General features: G+C 42.3%; 2 protein-coding genes across 2 annotated transcripts in view; one reads left to right on the forward strand and one right to left on the reverse strand.

Moving 5' to 3' along the window:
• The first annotated feature begins 513 nt into the window (after positions 1-513).
• Positions 514-10251, forward strand: ntf4 (neurotrophin 4). Its single transcript, XM_084072674.1, has 2 exons — positions 514-1249; positions 7701-10251. Exon 2 carries the CDS (start codon positions 7720-7722, stop codon positions 9247-9249), a length of 1530 nt encoding a protein of 509 aa, XP_083928800.1. The 5' UTR covers positions 514-1249; positions 7701-7719; the 3' UTR covers positions 9250-10251.
• Positions 10252-12134: 1883 nt separating this feature from the next.
• ppfia3 (PTPRF interacting protein alpha 3) overlaps positions 12135-25173 on the reverse strand; it is a gene marked incomplete at its 5' end in the record, with an annotated part of 31018 nt that continues 17979 nt past the window's right edge. The window contains 13 exons of the mRNA XM_084072683.1: positions 12135-12255; positions 12559-12620; positions 14046-14208; positions 14344-14424; positions 16578-16753; positions 19346-19443; positions 19811-19986; positions 21249-21275; positions 21813-21878; positions 22520-22720; positions 22841-22922; positions 24142-24241; positions 24546-24700. Coding sequence (XP_083928809.1) covers positions 12568-12620; positions 14046-14208; positions 14344-14424; positions 16578-16753; positions 19346-19443; positions 19811-19986; positions 21249-21275; positions 21813-21878; positions 22520-22720; positions 22841-22922; positions 24142-24241; positions 24546-24700 — 1378 coding nt within the window. The 3' untranslated portion in view covers positions 12135-12255; positions 12559-12567. The remainder of the gene's footprint in view (positions 12256-12558; positions 12621-14045; positions 14209-14343; positions 14425-16577; positions 16754-19345; positions 19444-19810; positions 19987-21248; positions 21276-21812; positions 21879-22519; positions 22721-22840; positions 22923-24141; positions 24242-24545; positions 24701-25173) is intronic.

The following is a 25173-nucleotide window of genomic DNA, read 5'->3' on the forward strand; positions in this document are numbered from 1 at the left end:
GGGGAACATTACCCGAAAATAGCAGATCTACAAGCTCACAACGCCTCGTGCTGCAAGGCGTTGTGAGCTTGTAGATCGGCTATTTTTGGAGAGTGGGTGTAGAGGGAAAAAACAGCAGACCAAGCACAGAGCCAATGGTCAAGTTGACTAGATTTTGAGGGTTTAAAACTATCTGAAAATACACAATAGGGTGCATCCAACTATCTATGAAATCTATGAAAAAGTTAAATCTGCAACACAATATGTAGTGGGGGTCCCTGCTTCATCTGTCTCTCAGCAAAAGGGGTCCTTCACCTGAAAAACGTTGAAGACCCCCCTGCATTATGGGCTAACTTTGGAAATTTGAGAGCAATTTACGCACAACTTTATGGAGCAAAGCCAAGACACCTCCATGATTAAACTATTTTTCTTGGATCCTGGGCGGGGTGGACGTCAGGAGGAGGAGGTAAAAGGTAAATGATCCAGTCACGCACATCTTAGCCCGACTTCCCAAAACCATTACAACAGCTGGACTGTCTGCACTGCAACTACCTCTCTGGAAATGACACTTGAATGGCTCCGTTTTGTTTTGAAATCTGGATTGTAATTGTCATTTTTCTCTCATTAAGATGTTAGATCTTGTCATCATATCATTTTGAGGGAACTGGGAATTGGATAACTCAACCCTCACAGATGTTACTCCTCTTGTTTTCGCGACTTGGATCTACCCCTATGTCCATTACTTTTTGAAAGAAAAAAAAACATCTTGCTCCGTCTTGTCTTCTCTCTCCGCTTCAGAAGAAACCAGAGTCGATCCGCGTTACAGGCGGAGTTCAGATAACTCTAAACATTTGGAAAACTTCTCTAATAAACTACGTCTTTTTTTTGTATGTATCGGTAGTTCGCCGTTCAGTAATTTGAAGTGAAACATTTTTGCATCGTCTACCAAGGAATACCAGCCTCTAATAATATCTAAATTGTGGGACATTGCATTTTGACAGTATTTGGCATGTAATGCTTTCCTGTTGGAAGCGCTGCTCTCCGAATACTACTTTCTCGTTTGTCATTCGTCGAATTCAAACATGCCATGTTGTCACGGACTATTAAAAGAAGACACGATAGAAGCGTCTGCTATTAGATTTGTTGGTTTGTGGTCACAGATATAAAGTGTTTTTGACAGTTTTTAACCAGTCGGGGAACCTGGCAACCGGACTTCATAACCAATGTGGTGTCAGCTGGCAGGACGCGTGGTCCGGGTCTCACCTAAACGGTATGGGAAGAAATGAAGCGGCTCTTATTTACCAACCTAAATAATATGTTGTGTTTTACTATACCTGTGCAGTCCACAGTGAGCACAATCTGTTTGGACACTTCACTAGTAAAGTCTTAGCCATTCGCAACTCTAACTTGTGCCTCCGCACCACAATATCCGGAGGCTCACCGTAATGGTAGCCAGTCACTCACATTTCACTTTTTTGTTTTCCTTGGCAATCGTGCTGTCATATTTCACGTTTGTTTGTATTGGCAATCAGTCAGAATTAAGTGAAAGCTACCGCCTCGTCATGATCCAAATCCGCATGTTGAGATCACACAAGTTGCCTCCTGATCTCTTGATCAAATCTTGCAAACAGATTTGTCCAAAAAGACACTTGAAGTTTATGTTACTTACTTCATCTGCAAGTGTGTTATTATGGTATTAGGCTGACTTACAGATCTCCGAATTGAGTTCCCCATGCTATAGTAATTCTATTACTAGGCTACTGGAGAGGGAAAATCTATAAAGAATTGTATGGTAATTTTTCAATAGGTTTCATAATTATTATTTGTGTGTGTGTGTGTGTGTGTGTGTGTGTGTGTGTGTGTGTGTGTGTGTGTGTGTGTGTGTGTGTGTGTGTGTGTGTGTGTGTGCGTGTGTGCGTGCGTGCGTGCGTGTGCGTGTGCGGGGGGGGGGGGGGGGGGGGGAGTGAGTGAGGGGAACTTAAATGGTTGAACAAGCTAGTAGCTACCACTTAAAAGTAAAATCATGTTATGTGAATTCAGTGGCTGAAACTGTAGTGTATGTACAGTGCCTCATCATCATTGTCATCTTCTGTATAGTGTGTTTATGAGAGAGAGAGAGAGACCATCACTGAGTTGCCCATATAGAGCAAGGTTACAGAAGTAAAAAGAGTTGTGGGGGGTTAGACATTGCAGACAGTGCCTGGCATGAAACAATCATAGACCTGGAATTAATGGTTGTTTGCACAGTGGGACAGCAAGGCATTGTAAATGAGCACGTGTTAGGCCAGGGCTTTTTACTTAGCCCGAGACGGAGAGAGAGAGAGCGAGAGAGAGAAATGGAGACAAACATTTACTTGCCAATGTTTTCTCATCCGATGTGCCATGGCCACACTGGTGAGTGGTGACCTGTCCTCTCATAGTTTCCATGGTCAAATGAACCGACACAGTTGAGCCACTGAAAGTCTGAGGTGAGCTTCATGGGGACGAGCCTATCAACTGTAGAACAACTGTAGACTGTTGGGACTATAATCTTTTGGGAATAGTGCTCACTAGGATCCAGACTTCCTCTTAACCCAAATTCATTGGGTTACATGACTTCAAAGAGTCAGGATTAGGACAACTGGGCCTGATCCTCAACACAGTGCATTATCTCTCTGTCAGGTGGACATTTCTGACATTAGCCACACATGAGGGGGGATTAGTTGTTAACAGCCTAATAGCACAGTAGCCATTGCCAGGTGTGGGATGCCCTATAGCATCTGTTTCCTGGGGAGGGTCTAACATCCAAGGCCCCTCTAGTCTCATAATTCCCCTGATTCTCTCAGGCTCTACCCTCCATGGCTTACACTAGCAGCATTCAATTGGAAGTCAAACCAATAGCGAGGCAGGTGCCACATTTACTTACAAATAACTTTCCCTTGTTATAAGTGTGAAAGCATTGGCTGTTTTTGGAGAGATCATCAAGGCATTTGTGGTTGTATATGAACAAGGATGGTTAGATCATGGTTTGTTTATTCATTCATTCATTCATGTTTAATTACTAGTTGTGTTTTCCTATCAGTTTAGGCCTCCAACCTCATTGTGAGAGCTATAGGCTCAAACATAGGCCTAGTCTACTTTGAGTGCGAAACAATCAACACAATGAGCTACTTTGATATAGCTTTATCAAATCTATCCATTCAGACCCAATAATACCATACATTATATATTGCTACAGGATACAGGTACATTGTGGGCACCTCAATGTTAAATCTGACATTTTTTGGCTATTGTTTTTGTAAAAACAAAAACAAAAAAAGAGGGGAAAAAGAATAATAATTTTGAGAATAGTCTTAATATGCCAAGTGATTTATGATTTGAACATGCACAGCACATGATTATCAGAATTCAATTTACCCTTCAACTTCTTGTTTATGCCCATAATGACTTAATAATTACATAATGAGCCACAGGTTTTGTAGCAATTGTAGAAATATTAGGCCTTAAATGTCAAATGTTCAAGACCACTTCAGTTCAGACCATTTTCTAAATTATTTACTTTTTTATATGGGGGGATTAGCCAATATAACATTGAGGTGCCCACTCTTCCGGTTTGGTTACAATTGCCGCTATCCTACTTCATATCAATGCTACATCACACACATAAATAACAGAAATAAACATAAATATTTACATGTAACCTATATGGAAGTAAACAAGCCAACACTTACCTTTTCCAGTCCATATTCTTCATGGCTATACATGCTATACATGGATGGAATATCTTGTGACACTTAATTGTGTTGTGAAATGTCTGTTTTCCATCAACTTTGTCCCTTCAGCTTAATCATTTAGCTATATCCGTATTACGACGGTGTTGCTTGCAGAAAATTATTTATTTGTGATTTTTAAGCTGGTCGGCAAGCGACACCAACCGCCGTGGAGCTCCACAAATAGACTACCTTCTGGGCAAAGTCTCCCTTCGTTAACCGAAAGACTCACTCCAAAACACGCTCGCCCCCAGCGGTTCTTGTATTCTCGTATTTGTTTTACTGGTTAGAAATACGTTTAGGGTTAGCCTTAGTTTTACTGAGGATAAGTTTAGGAATATCGTTAGGTTTAGGCATAGTTTACTGAGGTTACGTTTAGGAATACCAGGTGAATACGCCGGATTTGCCCCGGGGCGACTGTGTTTTGGGGCGAGCATTTTGATATTCCTTCCTTGAATTCACGTTCGTCTTCCATTCCTTTCCTTTAGGCTGCTGGGCCGCGGGCATGACTCAGCACTTAAGTTAACTTTAAAATCTAGTGGGCCACCGGGCCACCTACTTCGTTATTTTCGTTTGACCTGTTGTCTTTAACTACAAAGTGAAGCCTGATTTACACTTCATCGTACGGCGGCGTGACGTGCCGAAAATAGCAAGTCTTCAAGTTCAGGAAGGGTCGCAACCTTGTAGATCGGCTATTTTGGGTGTTTGACACTTCGAAACTTCAGACGAGTTTAGCCAGTTTTAAGTTATTTGTTTTATTGGCAATGGTATCATTTGTAAATGTAAAACTTCTCCTCTTTACTGTGTTTAATAGAAATATTAATTCATAAATCAACATTATTTATATTTGTTTCTAGAAAAGGTTTGACAAGCTAGCTAGCTACTCATTCATTGGCTGGCTGCTGCTAACATAGCTCTAGTACAGTTGTTCTCAACCAGTGGTTCCAGGTGGTTACCAGCTAAAATTAAATGATGGAGAGCTGGTAACCAAATGGACCATTATAGATCTTTAACTCTTGAGAGCATAACATGAAACCAAATGGACCCTTACACTCTCAAAAGTGAAATTATTGTTAAACATCTTACTGCATTACTTAATTTACAAGAAGTCTACACAATTAGAGAATGTAGAAGAATTGTTATTTCAATCAATCTATTCAATGTTGCCACATCAATACAGCATGGAACTGTGGACAAAATCTTATCCAACGATAACAAAATATTCTAAGTTTTGGGTCTGAGAGGCTAAATCTCATGGTGGTCTGTGGCTCAAATGCCAAATGCCAAAACCACTGTTCTAGTAGCTTGCACTGCCTCGCAGCCGCAGGTGAGGGATGTGAATTGTGTTGGCGACAACAAGGCAGCATCATTTCCTATTAGCATGCATTTGGAAAGTTAAGTGGCTTTTATCTACAAGAATTCATCAGTTTTTTTTAGAAACTCTGCTCTGTGTCCTTTGGGGAATCTGGGGATGTCATGGTCTGGTTGAGGGCAGGTGGGGAGGTGTGATGGTGTGTGGAGGTCCTTGTCTGCTTTGGAGAGAACGCAAATGATGCATGTCCCTGCAGCAAATGGAGCATGATGATGAAGTGTTGCCCCTGTGCCAGAAAAGGCACTGATACGGCATCTCTCTCGCTCTCTCTCTCTCTCTGCATGTGTGTGTGCCTGCCAGCGCATGTCTCCTGTTTGACTCCTCCAAGGGTTCCATAGAAACACTTAAGCTAAGCCAACTCTCGTACCAGGCACACAGACACACACTTACATATTACAGATCGCAGAGATTTTTGTGTTATTGATTCTTACGCCCTTTTCCACATCTCCTGACCAGTTTGCTTTCTCTTGCCTCATTTGAACATGTATTTTTATCTATACTATTACAGTTTCTGTCAGTGCCAGAAAGTCTTCAACCCCTATCTGCTGGAACAACCTAGATTGTCGTTTAAATTGCACACCTGAGTCAACTGGCATGATACCTGTATGCAAAGCAGTAGTAAAAGAAAAAAACAAAAAATGTAAGAGTTGAGGTGAGCGCTTTGATGTGATTTGCTGTCAAGGAAGTCAAGACAAGCGCTCTCTTTGAATACCTGGGACAGCTGCTTGAGTGATTTGTCAACCAAACTCTCCAGGAGCTGTGTTGTTGGGTGTGACCATGTTCAGTGCACATCCTTTCACCATGACCCTTCTTTAACACTGGCTGTCTGTCTGTCAGTCACTACACTAACATACTCCCTCACTCACTCACTCACTCACTCACTCACTCACCCACACTCACCCTCTCTCTCTCTCTCTCTGTCACACACACACGCACGCACGCACGCACGCACGCACGCACGCACGCACGCACGCACACACACACACACACACACACACACACAGACTAAATGGACATATTCACACTTGTTGCAGTGTTGCCTCGTTGCTCTTCACTGCGTGAAGACACCTCGATGGCGCCTGCCTAGTAAAGCCACATCACTGACATTCTGAGCATTCCAGCTGCTTTAACTCTGTCTAAATGACCTCCTCCCTGCTTTCACACAAATAACAAACTTGACGCTCACCTCTGCTAAAGGGTTCCTTTCCTGTTAGGAACCTCATCTTGCTTGACATGCATAATGAATGCTGAGCTGCCACATGGGACATGTGACACAAATGTCTTACCTGTTAGTCAGGGGGAAGACTCACTGTAAAAGCCAAAACAATTATCTGCTACTTTTTATGTATAGATCATGTCAGGGCTGATGAACCAATTACTTTTAGAGGTCTTCCGCATGCCAGGATCTATTTATAGTAACACAGAGCAATTATACTGTAGTCAGTCAGTTTGTGTACAGTATTACTTTACTGCCGTAATTATGATGATTTGCTTGTTATTATACTGTATGAACATATTACAGAAGAGAGTGTGTATTTAGTTTAGTAAAGGTTTGGTCAATGGCAGATGACAGGATATTCTTTTAGAACAGCAGTGAGTAGTGACACTTTGGAATTTGCTTTGTTATCAGTTAATACAAGTTAATGTTTTTTCTTTTCTTTTCATACATGTTTGTTTTGTTGGCGTTGTTCGTAGTCTTTGTTCTTTTCTAAAGAAAGAAAGAAAGAGGAAACATTGGGTAACTGATTTGGTGCTTGTTCAGATAGCTTGTGTATTGTCTTTGTTGCCCTGTATTTAAAAAAAAAAAGAAAAGAAGAAAAAAACCTTTTCACTTTACTTTACATAAAGAGTAAAATATCCTATTGGGGGCAGCAGCTGGGTCATATCACAGTCAGGTGCCCCTGCTGTAAGGAAAAGATTTAACTCCAGTTCAGGTTTGATCAGGTAGAATAATTGAGTAGGTCTGTCTCAGAAATAACAACATGTTTCCTTCTGACGTGTATGTTTTGGCAGATACAATCCAAACCATATCTGTCACCAATGACTGAGTCAAAGAGAATTCTTAACAAAAACTGTGAATTCCAGAAGAAGCTTGAACAACAGTAACCAAAACATTCATGTCCTTAAAAGCTGAAACAGAAGTTATCTTGTGTGGCTGGTATTTCTCTAATCCAGCTCCTTTGGATGTTACAATTTATACAATTTATAACTTGATTGCATACCAGGTTGTCAGTGTCTCCATTTGAAGGTCAGCCCCTCAGACACCAGAATCTACAGCGCCATCTCCTAACACAGAGAATGAGGGCCACCATGCTGAACTAGCTTTTATTTTCCAAGAGTTCTGCCAAGGATTTTAAAGCCATACCTTGGCGGTTAAAAGACCAGGGTCATAAAGCTGGAGGCCAGCAATAAAAAGGCTAATTTCACATTTTATTCGAGGTGCAAGCTTACAGTTTCCCATCTAAAAGTATATGCCATAATTTGCCTTGTTAACATACAGTATGTAACAGTGTCTTACTGTTTTCTTTCCCTCCCAACTGCCTTTTCTGTCTGTCTCCTCTATCCCTCTCATCTATGGTCTCTCTCTCTCTCTCCATCAGTTGATACGTCTTGGGAGTGATGCACTGGCTTCCCCTGGTTGCCATGGTGATTGCCTCGGCCCTGCCCTTCCCTCACAGCCCTGTGTCCAGAATTGTTGCAGCATCGACAGAGCCTGGCCCGCGCATTGACAGCCGTGGAGAGGACCACAATGTCTCTGCCAGTCACTTTGCAGCCCCTGCTCAGCCTCCTGTGGACTACAACTTACTACTTCGCAAAGCCTCACAAATGGACTACAACATGGCTGCAGCTCGTGGCGAAGATGCCAGAGAGCAAAGCCGCAGTGCAATGCATAATAAGGACTATGTCAAAACCTCAGTACATGAAGGGCTTTCAACCAACTCAGACAGTGGTAACATGAATGAAATCAGTTTAGATGTACATGTACCCACAGGGGAAGGAAAACTCAGGACTTCCAACAATAATAGTCAAAAAGACTCTGTTTCCACAGATAATTCTGTAGCAGAGGACTACCAAACTCACAGCCACAGCAGACGGAAGGACATGAACTATGCAGACTTTGCTGTGGGTGACAAACTTCGTTCCTCTCTATACAGCGGAACCATAGAGAAAAATGACATCGGACCTTTACAGGTTTCTGGAGGAGGAGCCCACAGTGCCGCCAGTCATGCTGCTAGTCTCCCGGATGGAAAAGGACCACAATCCCCAGTCCCCTTGGAGCAGTCGAGTGGCAGCGCAGAGCAGGGGAGCAATGTGAACGGGGGAGAAGGGAGTCATGGGTCACCAGAAATTGGGCTAGGTCAAGAGCAGTCTCAGGAGAGACAGGGCATGGAAGCCGGACTGGGTCTAGGCTTCGGAGTGGACGGTATACCGAAAGGGGACGAGATGCTGTTTTTGGATGCACATCCACGGGTTCTGTTCTCCCCGTCCCCCTTGCCTCCAAAGCACCCACCTCTCCTCCTCATGTTAGAGACCGGTGTGCTGCAAGAGGATGGGGAGGACGAGGAGGAGGAGGAGGCGGATAGATACATCGAGGGTCATGGCGACAGGGCAATCGACAGGAGCGGGCTGCCGATGGGGACGGACGATCTCGGAGGCGGCAGTGATCCCGTCCAACACATTAAAAGAAATAAACGCTCACATATGACGGAGGCCAGGAGAGGGGAACGGTCGGTGTGTGAGACGGAGAGCGTTTGGGTCACGGACAAGAAGACGGCCATCGACTCCCACGGTCGGACGGTCACCATCTTGCCAGTGATCCAGACGCAAACGGGGCCGCTCAAGCAGTACTTTTACGAGACCCGCTGCCGCCGGGCAGAGCCACAGAGGGACTCAGCGGCGGGGCGATCACGTGGGTCCAGAGACGCCAGCGGGGCTGCGGGGTTAACGGGTCAGGGCGTGGCTGGGGAGAGCTGCCTGGGGGTTGATAAGAAACAGTGGGTGAGTGAATGCAAAGCCAAGCAGTCGTACGTCCGAGCACTCACCAAAGACGCCAACAACAGAACTGGTTGGAGGTGGATCCGTCTCGACTCGTCCTGCGTGTGCGTGCTACTGTCCCGCGTGAACCGGCAGTGGGCAGGGAGGGTATGACAGGGAGGAGGAGAGAGGACGAGTGAGTGAGAGAGAGAGAGAGGCGAAGAGAGGATGAGAGTGTTTGGTAGAAAAGGGAAGTGGAATCTGACACAGAACAGAGCTGCTGCTACTGTGATGTCTTTCTATATGCTCTCTCAGTTTCTGGACTAAAGCCTAATTTATACTTTGTCGCGTGGCAGTGGCACTCACCAAAAATACAGATTTCCAAGCTAACAACAATGTGTCAAGTGACACCGTCATGTGACTAAGTAATATTAGGCTTACTGTAAGTGGCCTTTCCCCACATTTTCAAGGTGTCTCTCTCTCCTTTCCTGTCCCTCCCTTGGCCCTAATCGAAAATGACTACATGAAAAACAAGAAGACCTCAATACTAGATCTTAGGGAAAATTGTCATATATAAAGATAGTGATTTTACTTTTTAAAAAAGTACTGTTTTTTATGGGCTATTATCTACATAATGTAAGTTATTGCTGATTAGTATGTAAGCATGTGTATGCCTTTGATATTAATATATTACTTCATATGTGTACAATATGAGAACAGTATGCCTTTATGTATAAAGCTATGTATATCTGTGTGTATTTATAGAAGGTTTCATGGAGTGGTAGGTTACTACACTGCGCAACTGATGATAATTCCAGCCTCTGGTCTTCTCTGGTTCTTAGAGGAAAGAGCGCCACCTACTGGGGTATGTTTTTACTGTTCCATACTGTTTGCATGTGTGGACTACCATGGATCTGTCACAGGAGAGCTGTTAAATCTGGGCATTATGGGGAACTTTGATGCTGCATACAAACAAGTAGTCAGTTGGCATTTTGTGTTACAAATTCCCCCTCCACCCTCGTAACCTCACTTTTGCGTAACATGATTTATGGATCCAAGTGATCTCAGAACCCGGCAGTCCTCCTCTGTTAAATTATATGACCGAGTTAACTTCTTCAGCTGCTGCTTTGTTCGATTTGCCTACCAAACACTGTAATAAAGGATCTTTGTATTTCATATTATTTTCATACAACTAACTTAATTAGTCATACAGGTTAACTACTGTATACAGTACAATAAATGGCTGGAGTTTGATCTGGATCAGGATATCGTGAATATCATTTGTTGTTGTGCTGTTATTATATATTCGTATTCAAACAGTTCAAAACCCGAGCTGCAATTCCTCTTCACAGATGTATACACAATTGATATATACTATACAGTATATATGTGGATTAATATGTAAATGCATTTCTTTACTTGACTGCCAATAGTAGAACGCACGCACGCACGCACACACAGACAGAGTAGGACAGCCAAATGACAGAGTTAAATGCCTAAATTGTAAATTGATTGACTGAGGTGAGAAAATGCCCTTTTGCGATGATCAGTGGATCCACTGGGATCACTTTATTTTTTCTATTACATCACCATCATCATCATCATCATCATTGTTTAATTTTCAGATGATATTTTCAATTTGTATTACTGTCACTTCTTTTAAATCATGGACATTTTTGCACAATTTGTTCTCAAAATGTACACATACAGGAGCGTATTTGAATGACCATTTGAGATCATTGTTTCATATTGACTTTTTTTTTTAACTAGTTCAAATCAAGTCAGAATTGAGAAGGAACGGAACATGTACATACATTTATCCAATACATACATAAATAAAATAAATATAGTTATTGTAAAAAATAAAAAATACAACTGAAAAAAATACACACATTTTACAAATTGATCCCCAGGCTCCCACCCCCATAGGTTTATTATACAGATATATAGTTGTTGTTTTTTTCCGTTTTCTTTTTTATGACACCTCATATCATCTTCACCACCGAAAAAAAGTTGAGTTCATTGTCATCTTGGTTGTTGGACATGCATCGTAAACACAGAGGCTAAAGGTTTCTCCTGGACCTCTTCAGTATTGCCCTCTCTTCCAGTTTCTTCTCTTCCCTCACTGTAGAGTTCTCCCTTATGGCTTGTGTGTGCAGTAAAATGACTGACTGTCCGCTCCGTCCTATTTCCTTCAGGTCGCTTGGGCTGTTTTATCTCTCTGACACCTTTTATGTCATCAGGAGTTCCCCAAGAACCTGAGCTGATGATTACAAGTCATAAACTGCACGACCACATGTAGAGGAATGGATGCCAGGCCTTTCAATTAGTGCTACAGGAGCCGGTAACCTGGCCTTGGAAAGAATAACCACCCCCGCTACACTTAAAACTGACTTTATGGATTCCAACTAGCCACTGAATGACATCACAGCCACTGAACACAATGCCTCTGTGTGGCCCCTCTGTCCCCTCCACTTCTATTCCTTGGCCTTTGATCTCCATAATGGGGTCCCTTCAAAAGAGATTACTCAGCCTGGAGCCTCTCGGCTTTCAAGGTGCCAATAGACAAACTACGAGGAGGGTCCGTCTGATGTGGCTGGAGTGAAAATGATGGCCTGAATGGGGACATATTTTGCTACACCATTCTGACCAATCAGGGACACTTAAGCCTAATTTATACTTGGCGGAAAATAATTGATTTTCAAGCTGCTCGCTTGAAAATCAATTATTTTCAAGCCGCTCACTTGAAAATCTGTTATTTGTTGGGAGCAACACTGTGCACTAAGTATAAATTAGGCTTTAGGGATACCCCTGACAGCACCATAGAAGCCAACAATGGAGCCACAATGGCTGACACTGGACACCAGTCGCCTCATCAGCAGACTCAACTCCACAGCACACAGTCACATAGAGAAAGAGAACAAAGAAATGACAGAGAGAGAGAGAGATAAAACAGCTGACCTCATTCTACTTCTCAAGAGAACATCTATTTCTGATAAAACTTCTTACATTCTTCACGTCATTTTCCCTTTTGTTCCTTCCAGCTTTACACGCTCTATTTCTGTTATTGCAGAATGGTCAGACCAATAGATTTACTGTATATTTAACGAGAGGGTTATATTCATCTTCTTTCTCCATGGATGAGTGAGAGGGTCTTCCAGTCCCAGTCCAGCTGCTGCCCTACAGAGAGAAACAACGTTACTCCCACGCCACTGCCTTCATGGCCTCATTTAATCGTTGCCCAAATCCTGACCAAATGCCAACCGCTGGACTCTGGAGACCATGCATTGAAGATTTTACTGTGTAGTGAAACTCCTAAAACCCAGAGCTCCAACCAATCCCCCACAGCAAGCTAATGCATAAAATAGCAGTGGTACAAAAGAATGTTGTAAGCAAATGTGCAAGCTATCTCGGAGGCAAGGAGAAATCATTCTCCCTGCAAAAGAAATGTTGCAAGGCAGAGTTTAAGGAGCCATTTCTCACCTCAGCCACTCAGCAGGAGTAGGTCCTTACCGAGGCGGATTCACCGCGGGCACCAGAGTTAGCTGCGGAAGACATGGCGAGGATGAAACGTGCGGTACACACGCAGGGAGACGGAGAAACACAGATGGAGTCATTATCACGGCTGCCATGTCTAAATAACATTGACCTTCTACAGGCATTATTATAAAGTAGTGCAATGGGGGGATAATGGTACTCATCTGTACTTAGACAGCATCTGTTCCTTGTTAATGCCAGTTTCTTTGCTAAAGGAAACACAAAAATTCCACCGCGAAACTAATGGCAGACTACCATGAGAACAACCTGGGAGTGTAGTGCTCTGTGCAATGTGATGCATTCAGTGTCTTAAATTACATGTGAAGCAGGCAGCCTGAAGTATATATTGCTGTTTTTGCCTCACTTTCATAAAATACTGTATGGATCATGACAACATTGTAGAACGTTGCAGAGCATGCTCGCCTATCTCCTCAAACTGTTTCCTTTTTTCCAATCATGTTCCTTGGGATGCAGCGAAATTCTTGCCGAAAACAAAATCCATTGAGGTAATGAAAACAGAATTACGTCAATTCGGACGAATAAACACATTGCCTTGCCGAACTTCATTTAGCCAGTTCTTGCACATCTAAGATTTTCTAAATAGCTGAACATCACTGCAGTACATTGTGTGTTATTTGTCAGAAACTCAATGTGCTCATATTGTTTTATTTCTGCAATCTGCTAGCAACGTCCCATGGACAGTTTTGAAGAAAGGCAAGGTAGGTTAGGAGGTACAAACCTCTATAATCCCTCTCTGAGGGACTACAAACACAACCAAATTAATTAATGGAGAGAGATAACACACACTTTGACATAGTATGACAGAGATTTCTGGCAACAGACACAGTGGAAAAGTACGTCAGAGGGAGCTGAAAACAAACAGCGGAGATCCAGGTCCACCATTCCAGCACTGTATAGAGGTCTAACCTTCAGCACTCAAAGCAGAAAAACTATTTTGTTTCCAGAGAACGTGTGTGGCCAAAAAAACTACACTTCTTTTGAAGTATGCTCCCAGCTTTAGAGTCATGAGATCAAAAGGAAAAGTCCACACAACAGCTTGCTGCTCTACCGCATTTACTGCGCAAAATACAAACACAACACAACATTTTGACCACAAGGTCTACTTATGGTCGAAACGTTAGTGTTGTGTTTGTATTTTGCACAAAAAAATGTGGAGCAGCAAGCTGTTGTGCAGACTTTTCCTTTTGATCTTGCAACTAGTTTTGTCCTGCATCAGCGCTAGCGTTAAAAAGGATGTGTGTAACATTCTTGTGAACCTTGTAAGAGTCATGCCATGGTGTTGACAACAGTAAAGAATGCCATGGCTTAATATGAGATATGCCTTGGAGGTAGCAAAAAGGGAAACAATTGGGAATCTGAGAGGATGGCCATAGGAAGGAGTCAGAGGTGAATTGGCGTAGCCATGGACTCACCATCACTCTGAACCTTTCTCAGGGTCACAGAGGGTGTGGAGATAGCTGAGGCACGGAAGTTAGCAGGCAGGGTCTCCGCAGAGTCAGAGGTCACGCCCCGAAGATCCTTCTCTCTAAACATCTTCCTCCAGGAGGGGGAGCGGGTGAACGTCTTAGTTCCATCCTGACAGAGAGAGAGAGAGAGAGAGAGAGAGAGGGGAATATAGTGGAGTGGAGTGAAGAGCGTACACATACAGCTATCTGATAAAACACACAGTCAACCAACAGCACTGTTTTAACATTTCAAAAGAATGCTTACCAACATATTGACCTCTTCAGGTCGTCTCTCTGTTCCCATGAGGATGAGGGAGTTGTACTCCTGCTCCAGGAGTTGTCTGGCCTAGAAAGGATGGAAGGAAAACTACACATAGTATTGTATTGCAATGTGCCACTGTCGGACAAAAACCTTGTATCTACATATTTCAACTTTTTAAGTTTTTACCATAAATGAATGCTCTACTTCATCATATAACCGTGTCACGCAAAAGTAGTGAAAATACTGTAGCCACTCTATAAGCTTGTCAGGACCTTGTTAACCTTGTTAACCTGCTATTTTCACTATTTCTGAAAACGTTTGAAAGTGAAAGTGGTTAGATATGTCTATGGGTTTTACAAATATTTAACCAATGAAAAGTAAGAGCTTGTGACCAAATAATAACTACATTGGATTCATTGGAACACATGTTCCTTTTGTCCATTTCAAGAAAAATAAAAGTTTAGGACATACAAGGTTTCCACCCGACAGTGGCGAATGGGCAATGGAAATGTCAACACAGTGGAGGTAGTCACAGAGCCAAATCAACGTCTGTGTAAAAAAGGCAGCTGGCATGGAGGGACAGGGGTGTGACGTCTAAGATCTACACACCTTTATGCCTCAAACCGCTCCTTGTTTCTCTTCAATTTCTCCTCCAGTGTATTTATGATCTCAAACATGTTGCTCGTACGGATCTGCCATTGTAATGTTACGCATCATCAGCATGTTGTCCCTTTCTTTCTCTCACACACGCACACTAGTGATGCGTGTCTTTGTCTTTTTTTCATACTTGTTTCTTTCACCTTACAGTGGCAACAACTATAGATTTAAATCAATGACCTTAAATTAATAAGGTAAGTTAATTAATACGTTTAAGGAAAATTCTTCAGTAATAGATCTTCTGTGACTGCGGCCTGCTACATCATCAGTCCATTTTGTGTCTGTATTTTGTTAAATAGATGTGTGTAGACTATAGTTGTAAATGTATAGAATCTACTGGACAATTGCAGTAATCGTAAACAGCATAGTGTAACACTAGACGCTGATGCTGTTGTGTTGTGTTGTGTTGTGTACACGTCACACCATAGGCGATTTTAGCCTCTGTCAGGAGGGGGGGCAAGATTTTGTCATGTGGGGGACAAAAAACACCATCTGTGAGGAAGTGCATAGTATGGTATGGTTAATGGCTTAGAACACTATGGCAATAATACCAGTAAAAGAATCCTTTCTACCAGAGAGTTGCATAATAATGTAACTAATAATGTAACATTCCATTTAAGTGTCACAGCTTGCTTACATGTTATATCCTTCACACACATGTCAGGGTGACAGATAGACCGTCCTTATTATTGTATTTGATCGATTTTCAGAGGGGAAACTATGCTCATTAACTCCTGCAGGGCATAGCAGAGATCAAAGAGAGAGAGCTCCAGCCATGGTGGTCACTTTATTAATGCCCTGGCATGCTTTCATTTCATACACCATCTATTTACAATGCCTAATGCCACTTGTATGCAAATGACAAATCCGTATGAAAACTCAATAAATAGCTAGATGAATTAATTAATCAGAAAAAATACATTTTTCTTTTTTTTTCATTATTATTTTATTTATTTATTAATCAATAGATCAGAACTGGACTGGCCTATAAAATTGCCACTGCGTCACACCTCTGATTTCTGAATGCCGGCATCCCATGTAAAACCACACATTGGGCGGCTTTGTTTGGTACTGTGTAAAAGCGCAACGCCGGCATTCAAGACAGTTCTTTATAACACTATTGGATCTCTGTATAAAGCTACCTGTAATGTTTTGAGAGAAGCTGGGTAGTGTACTTATTTTGACAGTCACTTTGCGCCTGGAAGGTATGCACATACTCCGTGTGGGCCAGGACTGTCATACAGCTAAGTAGGATACATCAACCTAGGTATGCACCAGCCCTTCACTAAGTACAAAAGGTCTTATACTTTAAGTTTAACCCATTAAGACCTGAGGCCGATTCGACATATGCCTTCAAGATCAGTAGTTCTCACACTTTCAAGATTTTTCAAAAATGTTCCAAAATATAATTTTTGAATAGCCAACGCAAACATCTAAAATGACACGGATGCTTTCCCGATTTTAAAGGGTTATGGCACTCTGTACACAATGAATGCATTCTCATGTAAGACTCTCAGCATTAACTTATGCATTTGTAACTTAGATTAACACTCACAATTTTACAGGGTACATTCTATTACCTGTACGTGCTGATTGGGGACCTGCAGCAGCAGGGCCAAGTCAGTGTAATCGAAGGTATCATCAAGAGCCAGCAGCGCCCCGTGGACGCCACTCTCTGTCAGGTTGTCAGCATACTCCTTCAGGCCAATCGTCTGCACCCAGCACATCACACGTTCATTGGACCATACCATTACATCTGGGTCACAGAAAAGAAAGAGCACGGCGATGAGAAATGATAGTCTGAAAACAGCCGCCCCCAACTATGGCGATCCACACATCCGTTGGCCCATACAGTTGTAAACCATTTTAATGTGCTTGTTGAAATGTTTTGCAATATTCTAGTCATTAGGCTGAGGTCAGCCGAGGGCAAACATACAAATCCATTTTGTATTATTAAGCATACATCAAAAATCAACCTCACAAACTGTTATTCAAATTCATTAAACTTATGGTTTAACATACACGCATATGTAAAAATGTTTAACAAAAATGTAATAACATTAAGAATTAAGTAAGAATTAATTAAGAAAATATGTTCTTAATATTTAATGGTATATATGTTTTATATGCTTAGTATTTAGTAAGAGAGGTAATGTCTTGGATGAGACACATTCTTTAGTACAGAAAATGACTCATCTAAAACTAAAACAAACAATATCGCCTAGAAATGTTGAAAAGTGTCGACATTGTGGTTAAGAAAAGCTGGAGTGATTCTCGTAAACCATATCTTGGCACTGCTCAAGTAAAGCTCATCAAAAGAAAAAGATTCTTTGATGGCGTTCTCTAGTCTAGTGATTGATTGAATACTTTATTTGTTAGAAATGTTAAAAGTCAGACATCAAGGCTAAAAGAAGATAACACAAAAAAGTCCTGGGGACTTGTTTCCATTGTGGTCCTATGAATTCACAGATCACTGATCTTATCAACACAATAAATCCTCAGTCTTAATTTATCCAATTGTAAATCAGAACGTGTACAACTATAACCTTACGGGTCCATTTGGTTACAATTGTAGACTCTCCTCTGAGTTAAATCAACACGCAGGAATATACAGTGTACCATCAACATTCACAGCCAGCAGACAAGCCCAAAAAAGCATAAATGTAGTCATCGGGATAAATTCTGCTTTGGGGAAATCAGCAAAGATTAGCTGAACAAATGATCTCCCTAGGTGCAATAGAGAGCGAGGGAGAGATTTAGGTTTGTTTAATAACTGGGAAAGTTGACATTTATCTAATCATTGAGCCATGTGTAAACCACATAGCTGCTTGAGTGCTGTGGTCTAGAATCTGCTCAAGGCATGAAAAATGGGTAGGAGTGGTTCAGAACTTCTTCCAGCAATGTGAAAGGTTGCTGGTAGGTCATTTGTTTTGTCTAAGCCAACACATTTAGGAAGCATTTCGTCTTTGTTGCCAGCCGCATTGTCGGAGACAAACATTTGTTTTCCATGAAATTATTCTGAATGAGGTCATAACATGAGAATGTATGACATGTGATTTAAACACGTTTTTTCAAAAACATATTTTTGTGACGAGTTCATCCTAAGAATCTAAGGTTCATAGGTAAACAAAAGTATCCTCTGCTTTCTTTTCAACCTCGCTGTGGGAAAAAAAAAGTTTGACAAGTAATTATCCTAACTAGAGACACGCAATTTTGGGAAATTGCAAGTGTGGTTGCCCCGAGGCCCCCAATGTGAGTCGTGGGTTAACTTGCGGCCGCCTGGACCCTAGGAATATGCTGGGAGGAATAGTGTCGGAGTCCGTGCAACATGCGATTCAAATTTGCAATTACAGACAAACGGTACGGACTATACATTTTTATCACATGGGTCCAGAGATCATGTGTACAAACGTTTGTGAAATTTGGAGAACATTTGTAGTAGGAGCAAAAAGTGTGTTATGAATTAAATTCTGAATGGTGGAAAATCTAGTCGGACGCAAATGGGCGTGGCCTATATGTGGAGTTGCGTCATGAGCCAAGGAATCCAGGGGAAACGTTTCTATTCTATGTCCTACGGTTCAAGAGTTATAGGCCGAAAAGTAAAGTTGGCTGTTATAGCACCGCCATGGGGGCGGCAGTGGCTCAGGGGTAGAGTGGCCGGTAGAGCGGCCGGATGGGAACCGCAAGGTTCCCAGTTCGATCCCGGTCTCCCCCAGAGTTAGTGTCGAAGTGTCCTTGAGCAAGACACTGAGCCCCTAATTGCTCCCGATGAGCAGGCTGGTGCCTTGCATGGTTTCCTCCGCCATCGGTGTGTGAATGTAATGCACAATCTAAATACACCATTTACCATTTTTACCATTTACCATGAGGCCGACGGTGTAATATTTTTTTCCTGCATAGGCCACTGGACTTTGAACCTCTCTACCAAGTGTGGTAACTGTAGCCCATACGGTTTCAGAGAGAAACATACTTCAATGGGAGCGGAAATTAATATCAATGAAACTATGTGACATATTGCTTAGCAAAATGCAAGGACACGATTCCCGATGAAGCCGGTCGATTTGACATGACTTGTGTGTGCCGCCAAAACTGTGGGAGGAGTAGTGTGCCGAACTTTGGAGGTTGCTCTATAATAAAGTCGCCCAAATACTGTACTGTGTTGCCCCTAGTAACCACACTAATAACAGATCTGAATCAAGAGTTTATAATAATCTAAGATATATGTTCCTCAAAAACCCTCTAAGCTGGTAAATAATAAGAGGGGTGGACCAAGGTAGGAATGAGAGGCATGAAAATAGCCTTAAAATTGAAGGTGAGATGTACGTAATGTCAGGGAAGAAGCAGTCACCTTTGTTATGGTGCACACTGTCCTCTCGCCTCCTCTCCAGCTCTTTGCGATCGTAGTTCAAACGCTTCAGGCACATGATGCCGTAATGCAAACTGACCCTGGGAAAGGTCAAAGAGTCAAAAGGTCAGGAGGTCAGCAGGTCAACTGAGGGCATATCTCCACTCTCACATGTATTCAGAGAGCATTAACACAATTCTGTGTCTTTGACCCCTCAACTCTTTAAGCCTGTACAGAGGCCCCTGGGGACATGCACCTGCAGAACGAGAGTGACAACAACACCAACACCACATCTCATATCTCTTTTAACACATTTGTTAATGACAAATAGACAGGGAGCCAGCAGAAAAGAATGAGTCAGACAATGAGAAGTGTGAGAGAACATATACGTGAGAAGATAATGGCCATGTCTGTAAGCGGTCCCAAGGTTGTGAGAAGAGTAAACAGTAAACAGAAGGTGAGTTCTACCTGTGGAAGCTGTCCACCATCTTGAGCTGTCCTCTCAGCTCTTTCTTGGTCAGGTGGTCCAGCATGCGTGCATCCACAAGGGACTCCATGAAGTAGCTGCGATACTGAGGCAGACCCAGGCTTGGCAGCCAGTCATTGCCCACCCACTCATGATTCATATCTCCATAGGCCAGGATCTGAAAGGTACATGATCAACACGGTGATTCATACAGTACCTGTTGGTGGTGCAAGTCAGTGGCTTAATATAACTCGTTAGTGAAGTCTCAGTGGAGCCCTTGTTAAAGAACCATACTGGTTGTCTGGCAGGTCTGGCTTGACATTCCTTCCAACCATTTTCAAAAGCATTCTGTGGTTTTTGGTTTGTTTATTGTTTGCCTGTTGGATTCCAGGTTTATGACTATGGCTTTCATGTTGCCATATATATTTAGAAACGTTTTATAAAAGCAATAACAGTGTGGTTATGTTGTTGCGGATTATATTGAAATGCCCCAGGGAAAAGGTTTGATTTATTCATTAAATTACTATAATGTTTTAATAACCTACAAAAAGTCAAAAAATAATAACCATTAAAGCTATACTCTGGTACTTGTTTTAATGAATAAATTAAATAATGAATCAAATATTATGATAATAAATAATACATTTGATTATATTAACGTTATTCTAACCAATGTATATGGTAGAGTATATTAATATAATATAATTAGCACATCTGCAGTGATTGGAGGTGGTCACCCTACTCTTCCATTGTGAAATTTTGACCCTTGCGTCAGGTAGGGCATCTACTGTTTGACGATGTCAATAATATGTTATTTGAACCAGACGGTTCACCAGATTGTAACCTAGATACCCCGCCATCTTTATTGTAATTCGGACAATGTTGCAATTACTTCTCTCCATCAGGAGAGGGAGACAACAAACATAAAACATATAGATTGTAGCTTTAAAGGGAAAATATTCTATGGTATGGTATGTGTATATATATATATATATATATATAGGCATTAGGCAGTGCTGGACAAAGTACTCAAACCCAGTACTTGAGTCAAAGTAAAGATACTTCTGGTAAATATTACTCAACTAGAAGTGAAGGTTGCACAGTTACATTTGTACTTGAGTTAAAGTACTTGCTTTTAAAAATAGTAATCAAGTATTCAAAAGTGCAAATTCGTACATGTGCTTTTTGATATCAATGCATTTCTGTGTTGAAATGTTGACATTTTCCCCAGAAATTTAAACAAAGAAAAATATAAAAAAATGTGAAAATAGCAGATCTACAAGCTTGTAGATATGCTATTTTTGGGTTTAAGTGGTTAATTAATATTTTTTCCTTGTGAATAGACAATGTATTGATGCCAGGATGGTTCTTTAAGGAAGTTGACATGTACTGTATATGTGCTGTAATGCTCAGTTTGTCTCTAACCTGGTGGTGTCTTACCTGATCCCAGCTGAACTCTTTCAGCTCCTTGGGTGCAGAGAAAGTAAAAGAGGTAGACACAGAGAGAGAGAGAGAGAGAGAGAGAGAGAGAGAGAGATAGAAGAGAGTAATATGGACGTGGAGAGAGAAAAGGCGGAGGGGTCAGGAAGCAGGACAGGAGAAGCCGGTTGGATGGATGGATGGATGGACGGATGTCGCAGAGGGAGGGAGGAGCAGGAGGGAAGAGCAGCGACAGGAAAGGGGGGACAAAGGGAGGAACAGTGTGTTAGTGAACGGGTAATTAGTTGGAAGCAGTTCACACCGAAACAGCAACCGGAGGGACAGACGAAGATGCTCAACACTATGGCCTGGGCCCACAAATAGAAAGAGAGAGAAGAAAAAAGAGAGAGAAAGAGCGAGGGAGAAGAGGAGGAGGGGGGAGGAGAGACTCATCAACATGATTCAGACCAGACAGACCCTGAATATGATTCAATACTGAGTGAAACATTGTCAAAGTGTGACTGACAGGTAGCAGCAGATATAATGGGGTTTATGAGACACAGACAGGACAAATAACACACTAACCGGAGGCTTGATGGCAGCATTGAGAGTCTCCATCTCTGCATGGGTCATCCACACATTACTGGTCGACTGTGTCATGAAATGAAGAGAGAAACGCAACTATTGGAAAAGAAATCAACCTGAAAGTGTGTTATGTAAAGCCTAGATCAGGTGTCGTGCATCGTCTTACAATGGAGCATAAATGTAAGCATTATAACGTTTTAATCGCAGTGGTCTGACTGGCACATCACGCTTGTTGTGTGAAAAGTGCATTCATAAAATAAATGTCTACTAGAGAGTGTGTTATCGCTACATAAGGCTATACTCCACACAGGACAATTGACATTGCCCCCTTTCCTTTTAATTCATGCATGTCTTAAAAGAAATGTAACATTTCAAAACAACATGTAATATTCCAACCACAGAATGTGTGTGGTTATACTGCACGCTCTGGTTTTGCTTCTTTTGCACAAAGCACTATCATACTTCCTGCGTAATAAAATTAGAAGTGTTTATGGGTTAAGTGCGTCTCTCTGTGATGTGTATGCCGCCTGTCTTCACGTATTTATGTGTCTGTGAGCCCTGCCAAAGTGAAGGCACAATTTGTGTGGACGATAAAGATTCTATTCCATTCTCTTCTTTATCTCTTATGTAATTCTGTAAATTCAACTTATTCATTTCTTAAATGACAACAATGTAGGGTGCCACAGTGTGTTGGTGTGCGTCCTCACAGAGCGGGTGCTGGCCGGAGCCGAGGGGCTGGTGAGCGACACCATCTCCTGGATAGCCAGTCGGAGTTTGAGGCGGTGCAGCGGGTTACTGATGCCAATCTCCCTCTGGATCTCAGTGTCCGACAGGTTGGCCATGATGGCACCGCTCTTCACGTTGGCACGGCAGGCTGCCACGTACCACGCCGGCATTCCCACCCATAACTGTGGCGGGAGTGAAGAGCAGAGGGTGGGGAATGAGGGACAGATAAGACATCAACCATCTTGAAACATGTGTTGCTTAATCTTTTCCAGAATAATCTATTTTTTGGGTGAATATAGTACCTCTAGCCAGGAGACCACAGTAGGGCCGTCCCAAGATGCAAAGGGAAGCCCTTGGCGACATGCCTCCTCCAGAAGCTCGTGCCTGGTATGAAATAAAAGAGAGACAGACACTGAGCTGGTGTTGGATACCTTTCTACTGAGAGAATATGGACATGTTCATTTAAACATCTGTTATTAACATGTTTATATACTCTTATAGTCTCTATTCTTTCTTACATGATCATTCTAGGATGACAGGAATATTGTCAGGGTCACTCTGGATTAAGCTGAGGTGTCAGCTAAACGCCTACGGTAAATTGTTAACAAAAACATCATTGTCACAGCAAAACAGACCACGCTTCCCTGACACGCAGAGGTCATCAACATGTCCGTACATGGACAAACGTGTCCGTGGCAAGACATGACTATGTCCGTGGCACTTTTTGAGTGGTGCTCATTAATATGTGAAGGAGATTTGTATTGCACATCACATGGTACCTGCACACAATTGCATTGTGTACAGGTCAGACAATTTGGTGTGGTCAGACAATGATGCAAAAACAGAAGGCATGTCATCTGTTCAGAAGGAGCTATTTGCTAGATAAAGGTCATAAATCATGACAGTTAGGTGCCTTCACATTAAACTATTCTGACTGCATTCAATTAAATGGCATGCCCTTCATTAATCACTCATCATGTTGGCCTACACATCTTTTTATAAGTATTCTTGTTCCAGTGTTCCATTTGGATTAATCCTTGACGTTTATGTGAGAAGGATTTAACATGAATTATTACATCTAATAAATCAAATCAATAAGCTTGTCGTGTGTGTCTTTTTTCCATTGGCATGCCTTGGGCTTTCCCATCAACAGCAGAATACCTGATCATCTCAATGTAATCAACAACTAGCTACCGTACCTTGCCAAACCGAACCAATGGTTCAGCTGGTAGAACTTGATCTCCTTCTGTACTCAAGTAACACTGTCCTTTGAAAAGCCAGCAATCTCTATTATAGCCATATGATGTATAATACGCACCCCCTACCTTTGCGTCTAAGTGGTCCTTTTGCGATGGAAGCACTGTCTGTACTGTACTTTTTGGTGGTCAAGTGGCTCAGTAGTTAATGCAGACATACTATTGTTTTAAAATGTGCAGCACATTGGAATAGACCCTATGACCCATTAGGAGTCGGGTATACATTTAGGGCTAGGCCAGTGTGTTTTTGACAAAAAGTATTATTTTGCATGTCCGTGACAAAAATGAAATATTAATGAAAATGTCCATCACAAGCTGCCATGGTGATGACCCCTGCTGATACGCACTTCTTTTTGCTGCGGCGGTCCTTGTCTGCTGGTCCCAGGGTCCCAGTTTTGTTCAACCCCATAGGATCCCCAGACGCCAGCTCCTCAGAGGGTGTAGAGGCTATAAGACACACAGAAAGGTCAGGGGTCAAAGGTACTCTAAACATGGAGTCCAACACTTATCATGTTTCTCATATTTTCCCATCTCTAGACTCCTTTCCTGTCCCACGACACAGTCCTCCTGCCTAATAAAAGCTGGAACAACTCAGTTACCTTTCAAAAAACACTCTAAATATGTCATTGTTCCATAATGAAGGTTTCACAAATCATCAGCCTCACCAGCTCTGACATATACATGTGAACACAGTAAATGTATACCACTTTCTCTGTTGACACATATTTAACCTTCTCCTCCATCTGCCTACCGAGAGAAGCTGATCCATCTCGCCCAGGCTGGCCCATCCTCCCTTTCTCTTTCTTTCCAAACAGCCGACCGATGGAAGACTTGATGCTCTTCTTCTTGCTGGACTTGTGTAGGGAATCCTGACTGCTGTTGGAACTGCTGCCATCTGCTGACAGACTGGAATCAAGACAAGAAGCATAAAGGGGAAAATCTTAACACATTAGCTAAATCCCAATATTCAAATATCTGCCTCCTCGCCTCCTTGCCTCCTCCATCCTCCATCCTCCAGCATAACCCGGAAATCGTTCCCGTCCTTAAAGCGAACCTGAACAATTCCTCCAACCTAGAGCCCTGCACGGGCCGAAAATGAAGGCCCTGGCCCGGCCCTGGTCTATGGAATTCAACCCGGCCCGGCCCCTGGCCCGACATAGTGCCGCAATTTTACAGCTCGGGCCCGGCCCGAAGCCGACACCTTTTTATTTATTTATTATTATTAATTAATATTTTTTTAGCGTGTGTGTCAGCGTGCACTGACTAACACACATGCTGAGACATGCCCACATGTCTAGGTGGTGAAATTCACTGCGCAAAAATGTTTACCTTATTAATATAATGGGGTCTGTGAGCCTAAGCCCGCCCCTGGGTCAAAT

This window comes from Gymnoscopelus microlampas, assembly GCF_963454915.1.
Source record: "Gymnoscopelus microlampas genome assembly, chromosome: 11".
NCBI lineage: Eukaryota > Metazoa > Chordata > Actinopteri > Myctophiformes > Myctophidae > Gymnoscopelus > Gymnoscopelus microlampas.